At 54.6% G+C, this 15,113-nt stretch overlaps 2 protein-coding genes across 4 annotated transcripts in view; one reads left to right on the forward strand and one right to left on the reverse strand.

Moving 5' to 3' along the window:
• PHKB (phosphorylase kinase regulatory subunit beta) overlaps nucleotides 1–4,494 on the reverse strand; it is a 116,580-nt gene extending 112,086 nt beyond the window's left edge. For 2 of the 3 annotated variants that reach the window (XM_073554990.1, XM_073554991.1), the window contains exon 1: nucleotides 4,358–4,494. Coding sequence is in view for 1 of the 3 variants with exons in the window: in XM_073554992.1 (XP_073411093.1) it covers nucleotides 4,358–4,424 (67 nt within the window). In the remaining 2 variants the exon portion in view is untranslated. The remainder of the gene's footprint in view (nucleotides 1–4,357) is intronic. The other variant, XM_073554992.1, reaches the window with a different exon arrangement.
• Nucleotides 4,495–4,534: 40 nt separating this feature from the next.
• Nucleotides 4,535–15,113, forward strand: part of ITFG1 (integrin alpha FG-GAP repeat containing 1) — a 101,549-nt gene continuing 90,970 nt past the window's right edge. Inside the window, exon 1 of the mRNA XM_073554993.1 lies at nucleotides 4,535–4,706. Coding sequence (XP_073411094.1) covers nucleotides 4,535–4,706 — 172 coding nt within the window. The remainder of the gene's footprint in view (nucleotides 4,707–15,113) is intronic.

Here is a 15,113-nt window from a genome sequence, read left to right on the forward strand (position 1 = left end):
CAACCGGATCGTCACAGGGGGCACCGGAGGAGGCCAAACCCCCGACAACCGGATCGTCACAGGGGGCACCGGAGGAGGCCAAACCCCCGACAACCGGATCGTCACAGGGGGCACCGGAGGAGGCCAAACCCCCGACAACCGGATCGTCACAGGGGGCACCGGAGGAGGCCAAACCCCCGACAACCGGATCGTCACAGGGGGCACCGGAGGAGGCCAAACCCCCGACAACCGGATCGTCACAGGGGGCACCGGAGGAGGCCAAACCCCCGACAACCGGATCGTCACAGGGGGCACCGGAGGAGGCCAAACCCCCGACAACCGGATCGTCACAGGGGGCACCGGAGGAGGCCAAACCCCCGACAACCGGATCGTCACAGGGGGCACCGGAGGAGGCCAAACCCCCGACAACCGGATCGTCACAGGGGGCACCGGAGGAGGCCAAACCCCCGACAACCGGATCGTCACAGGGGGCACCGGAGGAGGCCAAACCCCCGACAACCGGATCGTCACAGGGGGCACCGGAGGAGGCCAAACCCCCGACAACCGGATCGTCACAGGGGGCACCGGAGGAGGCCAAACCCCCGACAACCGGATCGTCACAGGGGGCACCGGAGGAGGCCAAACCCCCGACAACCGGATCGTCACAGGGGGCACCGGAGGAGGCCAAACCCCCGACAACCGGATCGTCACAGGGGGCACCGGAGGAGGCCAAACCCCCGACAACCGGATCGTCACAGGGGGCACCGGAGGAGGCCAAACCCCCGACAACCGGATCGTCACAGGGGGCACCGGAGGAGGCCAAACCCCCGACAACCGGATCGTCACAGGGGGCACCGGAGGAGGCCAAACCCCCGACAACCGGATCGTCACAGGGGGCACCGGAGGAGGCCAAACCCCCGACAACCGGATCGTCACAGGGGGCACCGGAGGAGGCCAAACCCCCGACAACCGGATCGTCACAGGGGGCACCGGAGGAGGCCAAACCCCCGACAACCGGATCGTCACAGGGGGCACCGGAGGAGGCCAAACCCCCGACAACCGGATCGTCATAGGGGGCACCGGAGGAGGCCGAACCCTCGCCAAACTAATTGTCATAGGGGGCACCGGAGGAGGCCGAACCCCCGACAACAGGATCATCATAGGGGGCACCGGAGGAGGCCGAATCCCCGACAACAGGATCATCATAGGGGGCACCGGAGGAGGCCGAACCCCCGACAACAGGATCATCATAGGGGGCACCGGAGGAGGCCGAACCCTCGCCAAACTAATTGTCATAGGGGGCACCGGAGGAGGCCGAATCCCCGACAACAGGATCATCATAGGGGGCACCGGAGGAGGCCGAATCCCCGACAACAGGATCATCATAGGGGGCACCGGAGGAGGCCGAACCCCCGACAACAGGATCATCATAGGGGGCACCGGAGGAGGCCGAACCCTCGCCAAACTAATTGTCATAGGGGGCACCGGAGGAGGCCGAATCCCCGACAACAGGATCATCATAGGGGGCACCGGAGGAGGCCGAATCCCCGACAACAGGATCATCATAGGGGGCACCGGAGGAGGCCAAACCCCCGACAACCGGATCGTCACAGGGGGCACCGGAGGAGGCCAAACCCCCGACAACCGGATCGTCACAGGGGGCACCGGAGGAGGCCAAACCCCCGACAACCGGATCGTCATAGGGGGCACCGGAGGAGGCCGAACCCTCGCCAAACTAATTGTCATAGGGGGCACTGGAGGAGGCCGAACCCCCGACAACAGGATCATCATAGGGGGCACCGGAGGAGGCCGAATCCCCGACAACAGGATCATCATAGGGGGCACCGGAGGAGGCCGAACCCCCGACAACAGGATCATCATAGGGGGCACCGGAGGAGGCCGAACCCCCGACAACAGGATCATCATAGGGGGCACCGGAGGAGGCCGAACCCTCGCCAAACTAATTGTCATAGGGGGCACCAGAGGAGGCCGAATCCCCGACAACAGGATCATCATAGGGGGCACCGGAGGAGGCCGAATCCCCGACAACAGGATCATCATAGGGGGCACCGGAGGAGGCCGAACCCCCGACAACAGGATCATCATAGGGGGCACCGGAGGAGGCCGAACCCCCGACAACAGGATCATCATAGGGGGCACCGGAGGAGGCCGAACCCTCGCCAAACTAATTGTCATATGGGGCACCGGAGGAGGCCGAATCCCCGACAACAGGATCATCATAGGGGGCACCGGAGGAGGCCGAATCCCCGACAACAGGATCATCATAGGGGGCACCGGAGGAGGCCGAACCCTCGCCAAACTAATTGTCATAGGGGGCACCGGAGGAGGCCAAACCCCCGACAACCGGATCGTCATAGGGGGCACCGGAGGAGGCCGAATCCCCAACAGGATCATCATAGGGGGCACCGGAGGAGGCCGAACCCCCGACAACAGGATCGTCATAGGGGGCACCGGAGGAGGCCGAACCCCCGACAACAGGATCATCATAGGGGGCACCGGAGGAGGCCGAACCCTCGCCAAACTAATTGTCATAGGGGGCACCGGAGGAGGCCGAACCCCCGACAACAGGATCATCATAGGGGGCACCGGAGGAGGCCGAATCCCCGACAACAGGATCATCATAGGGGGCACCGGAGGAGGCCGAACCCCCGACAACAGGATCATCATAGGGGGCACCGGAGGAGGCCGAACCCTCGCCAAACTAATTGTCATAGGGGGCACCGGAGGAGGCCGAATCCCCGACAACAGGATCATCATAGGGGGCACCGGAGGAGGCCGAATCCCCGACAACAGGATCATCATAGGGGGCACCGGAGGAGGCCGAACCCCCGACAACAGGATCATCATAGGGGGCACCGGAGGAGGCCGAACCCTCGCCAAACTAATTGTCATAGGGGGCACCGGAGGAGGCCGAATCCCCGACAACAGGATCATCATAGGGGGCACCGGAGGAGGCCGAATCCCCGACAACAGGATCATCATAGGGGGCACCGGAGGAGGCCGAACCCCCGACAACAGGATCATCATAGGGGGCACCGGAGGAGGCCGAACCCTCGCCAAACTAATTGTCATAGGGGGCACCGGAGGAGGCCGAATCCCCGACAACAGGATCATCATAGGGGGCACCGGAGGAGGCCGAATCCCCGACAACAGGATCATCATAGGGGGCACCGGAGGAGGCCGAACCCTCGCCAAACTAATTGTCATAGGGGGCACCGGAGGAGGCCAAACCCCCGACAACCGGATCGTCATAGGGGGCACCGGAGGAGGCCGAATCCCCAACAGGATCATCATAGGGGGCACCGGAGGAGGCCGAACCCCCGACAACAGGATCGTCATAGGGGGCACCGGAGGAGGCCGAACCCCCGACAACAGGATCATCATAGGGGGCACCGGAGGAGGCCGAACCCTCGCCAAACTAATTGTCATAGGGGGCACCGGAGGAGGCCGAACCCCCGACAACAGGATCATCATAGGGGGCACCGGAGGAGGCCGAATCCCCGACAACAGGATCATCATAGGGGGCACCGGAGGAGGCCGAACCCCCGACAACAGGATCATCATAGGGGGCACCGGAGGAGGCCGAACCCTCGCCAAACTAATTGTCATAGGGGGCACCGGAGGAGGCCGAATCCCCGACAACAGGATCATCATAGGGGGCACCGGAGGAGGCCGAATCCCCGACAACAGGATCATCATAGGGGGCACCGGAGGAGGCCGAACCCCCGACAACAGGATCATCATAGGGGGCACCGGAGGAGGCCGAACCCTCGCCAAACTAATTGTCATAGGGGGCACCGGAGGAGGCCGAATCCCCGACAACAGGATCATCATAGGGGGCACCGGAGGAGGCCGAACCCTCGCCAAACTAATTGTCATAGGGGGCACCGGAGGAGGCCAAACCCCCGACAACCGGATCGTCATAGGGGGCACCGGAGGAGGCCGAATCCCCAACAGGATCATCATAGGGGGCACCGGAGGAGGCCGAACCCCCGACAACAGGATCGTCATAGGGGGCACCGGAGGAGGCCGAACCCCCGACAACCAACCCGATTATGTAACCCCACAAAAACACACGTGACCACTGGATTGGTTATTCGGCTAATGAAGGATTCTGCAGAGAGGTAGAGACGAAAACTGAGGTGTTTCCATGGTGACGGTTGCTATTTTTGGGTGACCGCTCAAAGTATGTAAGATATATAGAAAAGTCCGTGACCAAAACAGTAAAAGATCCGCCACAGAGGACGACACGGCCGGAGGGGGCGCCATGGCCCAACACTGGGGGCCCCACACAGCACAGCGCACAGGGGCCTCATGCGGGGCCCCGCACACACACAGCACCGCCTCATGCCCGTACCTGAGCGCCTGGACCGGGCCCGCAGCTCCAGCACCTTCCAGCTCACGTCCGCCAGCACCTGAGCCATGACCGCGCTCCACACTATTGTGCCGCGTCCCGGCCGCCGTCCCGCCGCGTGCTGACGTCATCACCCGGAAGTGCTCTGAGAGACCGACGGCGCCGCCGCTGACAGCCGGGATGAAGGAGCCTAGACTCCTGCTGCTGTTCCTCGCCGCCGCCGTGGCCCCGCTCCGGGCCTCCCTGAGGAACGTCACCGCCGACGTGCTGGGCGCAGAGGCCCGGGGGTGGCTGGCGGCATTCGGGGACTTCAACGCGGACAAACAGACGGATCTGTTCATTGTCAGAGGAGGTAAGAGGAGGCGTGGCCTGTGCGCGGGGGCGTGGCCTGTGTGAGCAGAGTGTCAGCTCCTGGGGCAAGTGTGTGCAGACCCCTCCTCAGATAACCCACTTCCTTAAAGGAATTGTCCACTTTTTGAAGCTCTTCATCCCGGGGGCAGTAAATGATAAAGTGCCTTCCTCCCCGTCCCTGGGTCCGGTGCTGATTCTGCTCCCGGTGTCTGCTGTGCTAACGTGACATTGGCAGCCAATCAGTCTCCCTGTGAGCCGCCGAGCTCGGGGGGTGTTGGCAGTGATGGACCTGGGGAGGGGGAGGAAGGCACATTTAGTATTTTTGGGGTTTTAGAATAAACTGCGGACGAAGATGAACACATTCCAGGACGGACACTGAGATGGCCACTCCAGAACCTTCACTTTGTGTTCTTCTGTGGCCAATGACAGGTCGACTTGGCCTTGTGTTTTGGATCGTTGACATGTTGGAACATCCAAGTACATCTCAGGCGCAGCTTCTGGGCTGTTTGCAAATTTGCCTCCAGTATTTGCTGATAACGTGCTGCATTCATCTTTCCTTCAACTTTGACCAAGTTTCCTGTGCCTTTGTAGCTCAGACATCCCCAAAACATCAGGGATCCACCTCCATGCTTTACTGTAGGAATGGTGTTCCTTTCATCATAGGCCTTGTTGACCTCTCTCCAAATGTAACATTTATGATTGTGGCCAAAAAGTTCAATTTTGGTCTTATCACTCCAAATTACCTTGTTCCTGAAGTTTTGAGGCTTGTCTCTGTGCTGCTATTGTAGGCGAGATACTTTGTGGCATTTGCGCAGTAATGTCCTTCTTGTGGCGACTCGTCCATGCAGCCCATTTTTCTTCAAGTGTCTCCTTACTCTGCACCGTGAAACAGCCACACCGCTAGTTTTCAGAGAGTCCAGGATTTCAGCTGATGGTATTTGTCCCGGGTCACAGGTGAGGATGTTACCTTTAGTCGCCATTCACATCCATCTGTGTCGCTCCACACGCAGAGCCCCGTCCACACGGCCCACGCTGTCAGCGCAGAATGCTCCGTCCACGCTGTCAGCGCAGAGCCCCGTCCACACGGCCCACGCTGTCAGCGCAGAATGCTCCGTCCATGCTGTCAGCGCAGAGCCCCGTCCACACGGCCCACGCTGTCAGCGCAGAATGCTCCGTCCACGCTGTCAGCGCAGAGCCCCGTCCACACGGCCCACGCTGTCAGCGCAGAATGCTCCGTCCATGCTGTCAGCGCAGAGCCCCGTCCACACGGCCCACGCTGTCAGCGCAGAATGCTCCGTCCACGCTGTCAGCGCAGAGCCCCGTCCACACGGCCCACGCTGTCAGCGCAGAATGCTCCGTCCACGCTGTCAGCGCAGAGCCCCGTCCACACGGCCCACGCTGTCAGCGCAGAGCCCCGTCCACACGGCCCACGCTGTCAGCGCAGAATGCTCCGTCCACGCTGTCAGCGCAGAGCCCCGTCCACACGGCCCACGCTGTCAGCGCAGAGCCCCGTCCACACGGCCCACGCTGTCAGCGCAGAATGCTCCGTGCAGCCTTTCTGGGGTTGATGCAATCAAGCACCAGATGACATTGGTTGAGGGGAGGACGATGCCTGCAGGGGCTATGGGCGCCAGTTACCTGGGTGGTCGTGCCGCGGAGCGCTCCACTGACTGTCCACTCCAGCCTCGCTAGGTACAAGAAGAGCGGCACTGCACATGCCCCAGAGTCTCCACTAGGGCCAGCATTACACAAGCCTTCCTGGGAAATAGCGCTGTAGCGTTTACTCACCCAGAGCACAAGGTAAAAATGGCCGGGATTCCTCACTGCAAGAGGGGATGGTAGCAGGCAGATGGAGTCTGTGTGTAGGTGCAGGCAGCCCTCACTGATGTCCTCCCGACCTGGGCAGCAGGCTGGCTCTGTGCCCCTGACTACAACTGGCAGAAGAGTTAGGCCTCATGCACACATCCAGTATTTGGTGCGTTTTTTACCTCAGTATTTGTAAGCCAAGACCAGGAGTGGGTGAGGAATGCTGAAGGGTGACGTGTCTCTATTATGCTTTTCCTCTGACCGTTCCGCTCCTGGTTTTGGCTTAGGCAGGGTTCACATTGCATTCAGGCAGCCCGTTTAACGGATTGCGTTACTCCGCGGCATAACGTGAGGTAACACAGACCGCTAACGCTTCACTCCCATTACCGAGCGTATCGCTAACACATGTCATAATCGGCATCCGCTAGCCCTGTGCCGTCATTCTCAGTATTTGGTCAGTATTTTACCTCAGTGTTTGATCAATATTTTACCTCAGTGTTTGGTCAGTTTTTTACTTCACTATTTGGTCAGTATTTTACCTCAGTGTTTGATCAGTATTTTATCTGTGTTTGATCAGTATTTTACCTCAGTATTTACTTCACTATTTGTTCAGTATTTCACCTCAATAATTGGTCAGTATTTTACTTCACTAATTGGTCAGTATTTTACCTCAGTGTTCTGTATTTTACCTCAGTGTTTGATCAGTATTTTACCTCAGTATTTACTTCACTATTTGTTCAGTATTTCACCTCAGTATTAGGTCAGTATTTTACTTCACTTTTTGGTCAGTATTTACCTCAGTGTTCAGTATTTTACGGCCACATTCATATGTTCAGTATTTGGTCAGTGTTTTACATCAGTATTTGTAAGCCAAAACTAGGAGTGGATGATAAATACAGAAGTGGTGACGTGTTTCTATTATACTTTTCCTCTGACTGTTCCACTCCTGGTTTTGGCTTACAATTACTGATGTGAAATACTGACCAAATACTGATAGTGTGAACGCAGCCTATCTCAGCGTTTTATCAATACTTTGCCTCAGTATTTACTTCACTATTTGGTCAGTATTTTACCTCAGTTTTTGGTCAGTATTTTACTCCACTATTTGGTCAGTATTTACCTCAGTGTTCAGTATTTTATCTCAGTGTTTGATCAGTATTTTACCTCAATATTTACTTTACTATTTGTTCAATATTTCATCTCAGTATTTGGTCAGTATTTTACTTCAGTGTTCAGTATTTTACCTCAGTGTTTGTTCAGTATTTCACCTCAGTGTTTGGTCAGTATTTTACTTCACTATTTGGTCAGTATTTCACCTCAGTGTTTGGTCAGTATTTTACTTCACTATTTGGTCAGTATTTACCTCAGTGTTCAGTATTTTAGTTTTTACCTCAGTGTTTGTTCAGTATTTCACCTCAGTATTTGGTCAGTAATTTACTTCACTATTTGGTCATTATTTTACTTCAGTGTTCATTATTTTACCTCAGTGTTTGTTCAGTATTTCACCTCAGTGTTTGGTCAGTATTTTACTTCACTGTTTGGTCAGTATTTCACCTCAGTGTTTGGTCAGTATTTTACTTCACTATTTGGTCAGTATTTACCTCAGTGTTCAGTATTTTAGTTTTTACCTCAGTGTTTGTTCAGTATTTCACCTCAGTATTTGGTCAGTAATTTACTTCACTATTTGGTCATTATTTTACTTCAGTGTTCAGTATTTTACATCAGTGTTTGTTCAGTATTTCACCTCAGTGTTTGATCAGTATTTTACTTCACTAATTGGTCAGTATTTATACCTCAGTGTTGTTCAGTATTTTAGTTTTTACCTCAGTGTTTGTTCAGTATTTCACCTCACTATTTGGTCAGTATTTACTTCAGGTTGTGTGCCCACGTTGTGTTTTTTTAAGCGTTTCCGCAGCGTTTATGTCGGCTCAGACGCTGCAGAAACGCTTAAACGAAGCTTTACGTTAAATTGCAGGCGTTTTTGGCTTTTTGTGCCAATGCATGCGTTTGTAAACGCTCAGGAATCGCTTAGCGGCTAAAAACACAGCATGCTCATTAATTTCCGCATTGCTGAGCGTTTTTAGCCTTTTCCAATGTTCCCAGAAAACGCGCAGAAAAAACGCGTCAAAAATGCGCGGAAATAAAACACGCGTTTTCTAACATGGGCACATAGCCTCAGTGTTCAGTATTTTACCTCAGTATTTGATCAGTATTTCACCTCAGTATTTGGTCAGTATTTACCTCAGTGTTTGGTCAGTATTTCCTCAGTATTTTACCTCATTGTTTGGTCAGCATTTCGTCAGTATTTTACCTCATTGTTTGGTCAGTATTTCCTCAGTATTTTACCTCATTGTTTGGTCAGTATTTCCTCAGTATTTTACCTCATTGTTTGGTCAGTATTTCCTCAGTATTTTACCTCATTGTTTGGTCAGTATTTCCTCAGTATTTTACCTCATTGTTTGGTCAGTATTTCGTCAGTATTTTACCTCAGTGTTTGGTCAGTATTTCACCTCAGTATTTGGTCAGTATTTACCTCAGTGTTTGGTCAGTATTTCACCTCAGTATTTGGTCAGTATTTACCTCAGTGTTTGGTCAGTATTTCCTCAGTATTTTACCTCATTGTTTGGTCAGCATTTCGTCAGTATTTTACCTCATTGTTTGGTCAGTATTTCCTCAGTATTTTACCTCATTGTTTGGTCAGTATTTCCTCAGTATTTTACCTCATTGTTTGGTCAGTATTTCCTCAGTATTTTACCTCATTGTTTGGTCAGTATTTCCTCAGTATTTTACCTCATTGTTTGGTCAGTATTTCGTCAGTATTTTACCTCAGTGTTTGGTCAGTATTTCACCTCAGTATTTGGTCAGTATTTACCTCAGTGTTTGGTCAGTATTTCACCTCAGTATTTGGTCAGTATTTTACCTCAGTGTTTGGTCAGTATTTCCTCAGTATTTTACCTCATTGTTTGGTCAGTATTTTCTCAGTATTTTACCTCAGTGTTTGGTCAGTATTTTATCTCAGTGTTTGGTCAGTATTTCACCTCAGTATTTTTCTTTTTTTATTGCAATTAGTGCAATTTCTCTCAGGATAAAATGTCGTTATGTGCAATATAATCACTATAATGTGTGATAAGTATCCACAGTCAGTCACTAGGCCGGGAACACCGGGCTCTAAAGCTAGTCATTCATATTCTCTGAAATAAGGCCAAGAAAGAAATAATTCTGCCGGGGTGTGTAAACTTTTGAGCACAACAGTGCACAGACATCAGGAGTGATTGCTCTTACTGCCTATGCAGTGTTATTCAGCAGTGTAGACCCCAGAGGGCGATACAGCAGGAGGGACCCAATTTAGCCCTGACTGACGGCTGAGCCCCCAGAGCGAGTATCGGAGGTGCAGTGCCCGAACAAGCGTCACCCCCCCAGAGCGAGTATCGGGGGCGCAGTGCCCGAACAGGCGTCACCCCCCCAGAGCGAGTATCGGGAGCGCAGTGCCTGAACCGGCGTCACCCCCCCCCCAGAGCGAGTATCGGGGGCGCAGTGCCTGAACAAGCGTCACCCCCCAGAGCGAGTATCGGGAGCGCAGTGCCTGAACAGGCGTCACCCCCCAGAGCGAGTATCGGGGGGGCGCAGTGCCTGAACAAGCGTCACCCCCCAGAGCGAGTATCGGGAGCGCAGTGCCTGAACAAGCGTCACCCCCCAGAGCGAGTATCGGGGGCGCAGTGCCTGAACAAGCGTCACCCCCCAGAGCGAGTATCGGGGCGCAGTGCCTGAACAAGCGTCACCCCCCAGAGCGAGTATCGGGAGCGCAGTGCCTGAACAGGCGTCACCCCCCCCCCAGAGCGAGTATCGGGAGCGCAGTGCCTGAACAAGCGTCACCCCCCCAGAGCGAATATCGGGGGCGCAGTGCCTGAACAAGCGTCACCCCCCCCCCCCCAGAGCGAGTATCGGGAGCGCAGTGCCTGAACAGGCGTCACCCCCCAGAGCGAGTATCGGGGGCGCAGTGCCTGAACAAGCGTCACACCCCCCCCCCCCGAGCGAGTATCGGGAGCGCAGTGCCTGAACAAGCGTCACCCCCCAGAGCGAGTATCGGGAGCGCAGTGCCTGAACAGGCGTCACCCCCCCCCCAGAGCGAGTATCGGGGGCGCAGTGCCTGAACAGGCGTCACCCCCCCCCCCAGAGCGAGTATCGGGAGCGCAGTGCCTGAACAGGCATCACCCCCCAGAGCGAGTATCGGGGGCGCAGTGCCTGAACAGGCGTCACCCCCCCCAGAGCGAGTATCAGGAGCGCAGTGCCTGAACAGGCGTCACCCCCCAGAGCGAGTATCAGGAGCGCAGTGCCTGAACAGGCGTCACCGCCCAGAGCGAGTAGCGAGTATCGGGGCGCAGTGCTTGAACAAGCGTCACCCCCCAGAGCGAGTATCGGGGCGCAGTGCTTGAACAAGCGTCACCCCCCCAGAGCGAGTATCGGGGCGCAGTGCCTGAACAAGCATCACCCCCCCCACAGCGAGTATCAGGAGCGCAGTGCCTGAACAAGCGTCACCCCCCAGAGCGAGTATCGGGGGCGCAGTGCCTGAACAGGCGTCACCCCCCCCAGAGCGAGTATCAGGAGCGCAGTGCCTGAACAGGTGTCACCCCCCAGAGCGAGTATCAGGAGCGCAGTGCCTGAACAGGCGTCACCCCCCAGAGCGAGTAGCGAGTATCGGGGCGCAGTGCTTGAACAAGCGTCACCCCCCAGAGCGAGTATCGGGGCGCAGTGCTTGAACAAGCGTCACCCCCCCAGAGCGAGTATCGGGGCGCAGTGCCTGAACAAGCATCACCCCCCCCCCCACAGCGAGTATCAGGAGCGCAGTGCCTGAACAAGCGTCACCCCCCAGAGCGAGTATCGGGGGTGCAGTGCCTGAACAGGCGTCACCCCCCCCAGAGCGAGTATCAGGAGCGCAGTGCCTGAACAGGTGTCACCCCCCAGAGCGAGTATCAGGAGCGCAGTGCCTGAACAGGCGTCACCCCCCAGAGCGAGTATCGGGGGCGCAGTGCCTGAACAGGCGTCACCCCCCCCAGAGCGAGTATCAGGAGCGCAGTGCCTGAACAGGTGTCACCCCCCAGAGCGAGTATCAGGAGCGCAGTGCCTGAACAGGTGTCACCCCCCAGAGCGAGTATCAGGAGCGCAGTGCCTGAACAGGCGTCACCCCCCAGAGCGAGTAGCGAGTATCGGGGCGCAGTGCTTGAACAAGCGTCACCCCCCAGAGCGAGTATCGGGGCGCAGTGCTTGAACAAGCGTCACCCCCCCAGAGCGAGTATCGGGGCGCAGTGCCTGAACAAGCATCACCCCCCCCCACAGCGAGTATCAGGAGCGCAGTGCCTGAACAAGCGTCACCCCCCAGAGCGAGTATCGGGGGCGCAGTGCCTGAACAGGCGTCACCCCCCCAGAGCGAGTATCGGAGGCGCAGTGCCTGAAGAGGCGTCACCCCCCCAGAGCGAGTATCGGGGGCGCAGTGCCTGAACAAGCGTCACCCCCCAGAGCGAGTATCGGGGCACAGTGCCTGAACAAGCGTCACCCCCCCCAGAGCGAGTATCGGAGGCGCAGTGCCTGAAGAGGCGTCACCCCCCCCAGAGCGAGTATCGGAGGCGCAGTGCCTGAAGAGGCGTCACCCCCCCAGAGCGAGTATCGGAGGCGCAGTGCCTGAAGAGGCATCACCCCCCCCCAGAGCGAGTATCGGGGGCGCAGTGCCTGAAGAGGCATCACCCCCCCCCAGAGCGAGTATCGGGGGCGCAGTGCCCGAACAAGCGTCACCCCCCAGAGCGAGTGTCGGGAGCGCAGTGCCCGAACAGGCGTTCACCCCCCATCACTGAAGCCGGATGCTGGCAGAGAGAGTAAACTTTGGGTCTTTTGAGGCTGGAGATGTGAGCAGGACCACACAAAGGACAGTGTCATGTAGGTTCATGATGGAAGCATTGGGAGATGTCTGATACGGGGTTTCCCCGTGCAGCACAGGCGCCATTAAGGCTGTGTTCACATGTTGCCTTTGTGCTGTTTTTTATGCAAACTTTGAGCTGCAGTCTTCGAGGAAGAATTTCAGCCACTGGACCTTTCACATGGAAACAGGGACAAGTGACCAAACGGCGCAGAAAATGTCACATATTTGGCTGTAACAGAGGCAATTTGTGTATGAGGGTCTGGAGAACGGCATGATGATGGTCTGCAGGAGCAGTGACGTATGGTGGAGGGTCCGGCATAATGAGGGTCTGCAGGAGTAGCGACGCATGGTGGAGGGTCCGGCATAATGAGGGTCTGCGGGAGCAGTGACATATGGTGGAGGGTCCGGCATAATGAGGGTCTGCAGGAGTAGCGACGCATGGTGGAGGGTCCGGCATAATGAGGGTCTGCGGGAGCAGTGACGTATGGTGGAGTTTCCGGCATAATGAGGGTCTGCGGGAGCAGTGACACACGGTGGAAGGTCCGGCATAATGAGGGTCTGCGGGAGCAGTGACGTATGGTGGAGTTTCCGGCATAATGAGGGTCTGCGGGAGCAGTGACGCACGGTGGAAGGTCCGGCATAATGAGGGTCTGCGGCAGCGGTGACGCACGGTGGAAGGTCTGGCACGTCTGTGGCTGCATTTCAGGACATGTAATTGTGGATTTGGTCAGGACTAATGGTGTCCTCAATGCTGATAACTCCCAGCAGGTTCGTATCCTTCATGTAACATATTCAGGGGTCTGACTGTCTCCAAAGATATTCTGCAGCCAGACAACGACCCCCAACATCCAGGTAAAGTCATTAATAACGAGGGGTCCTGGAAGTCATGATCCAGACCCACAATGCCCTGATCTCACATCATCCACTCTGTCTGGGGTCACATGAAGAAACAAAAGGATCCGCACAAGCCTCATACCCAGAACATCTGGGGTCAGGTCTCGAAGATGTTTGAAATGCAAAAGGAGGGGTGCACTACTGTCATATCTCAATCTCCAGTGGAGTGCAATACCTATCCTGTGAGCAGAGAAGCAAAAAAAAAAAAAAGGGAGAAAAAGACTAGGCTAATGATGGTATGCACATCCCAATAGACAATAAAAAACCTTTATTTCATATTGGATACAATAAGCTAAAACATTTAAAATACAAATAAAGAACCAATGACCCAGACACCCCCGAAAAACAGGTAATATGAACCTAAGATGTGGCCCATATTGGACTATTCATAGCCACCTTTTGCACTAGGCAATTTCATTCTGTGGTTAGTTCCACATGCTTTAGGGCAGTTAGGATTTACAAATCTTCTTACATTTATTATATGCTTGATATCAAATCTGTCTTTCTGCCTTATCTTTGCCTGCAGTGTACATGGCTGTCTTGTTATATAGAATTGCATGATATGTGCCTGCTTATGGGTGGCTATGAATAGTCCAATATGGGCCACATCTTAGGTTCATATTACCTGTTTTTTGGGGGTGTCTGGGTCATTGGTTCTTTGCTTGTATTTTAAATGTTTTTAGCTTATTGTATCCAATATGAAATAAAGGTTTTTTATTGTCTATTGGGATGTGCATACCATCATTAGCCTAGTCTTTTTCTCCCTTTTTTTTTTTTGCTTCTCTGCTCACAGGCTAGGTATTGCACTCCACTGGAGATTGTTTTGTTGATTCACTTTATATTTTGTTAAGTCAAAAAATAAGCTCTCAACATTTCTATTTTTTTAAATTTTCTACTGAGCGCCATTTATTCCTACATTGGTGCACAGTACCACTCCTCCTGTCCTGTATACATACACTACACTGTACCACTCCTCCTGTGTATATACACTGCACAGTCCCACTCCTCCTGTCCTGCACAGTACCACTGCACAGTACCACTCCTCCTGTCCTGTATATATACACTGCACAGTACCACTCCTCCTGTCCTGTATACATACACTACACTGTACCACTCCTCCTGTGTATATACACTGCACAGTCCCACTCCTCCTGTCCTGCACAGTACCACTGCACAGTACCACTCCTCCTGTCCTGTATATATACACTGCACAGTACCACTCCTCCTGTCCTGTACATATACACTGCATAGTACCACGCATTCTGTCCTGTATATATACACTGCACAGTACCGCTCCTCCTGTATATATACACTGCACAGTACCACTCATCCTGTCCTGTATATATACACTGCACAGTACCACTCCTCCTGTCCTGTATATATACCCTGCACAGTACCGCTCCTCCTGTCCTGTATATATACACTGCACAGTACCACTCCTCCTGTCCTGTACATATACACTGCATAGTACCACGCATTCTGTCCTGTATATATACACTGCACAGTACCGCTCCTCCTGTATATATACACTGCACAGTACCACTCCTCCTGTCCTGTATATATACACTGCACAGTACCACTCTTCCTGTATATATTCACTGCACAGTACCATTCCTCCTGTATATATACACTGCACAGTACCATTCCTCCTGTCCTGTATATACACTGCACAGTACCATTCCTCCTGTCCTGTATATACACTGCACAGTACCACTCCTCCTGTCCTGTATACATACACTGCACAGTACCACTCCTCCTGTATATATACACTGCACAGTACCACTCCTCCTGTCCTGT

Source organism: Dendrobates tinctorius, unplaced genomic scaffold, assembly GCF_039654945.1.
Source record: "Dendrobates tinctorius isolate UK_male_01 unplaced genomic scaffold, ASM3965494v1 ptg000214l, whole genome shotgun sequence".
Taxonomy (NCBI): domain Eukaryota; kingdom Metazoa; phylum Chordata; class Amphibia; order Anura; family Dendrobatidae; genus Dendrobates; species Dendrobates tinctorius.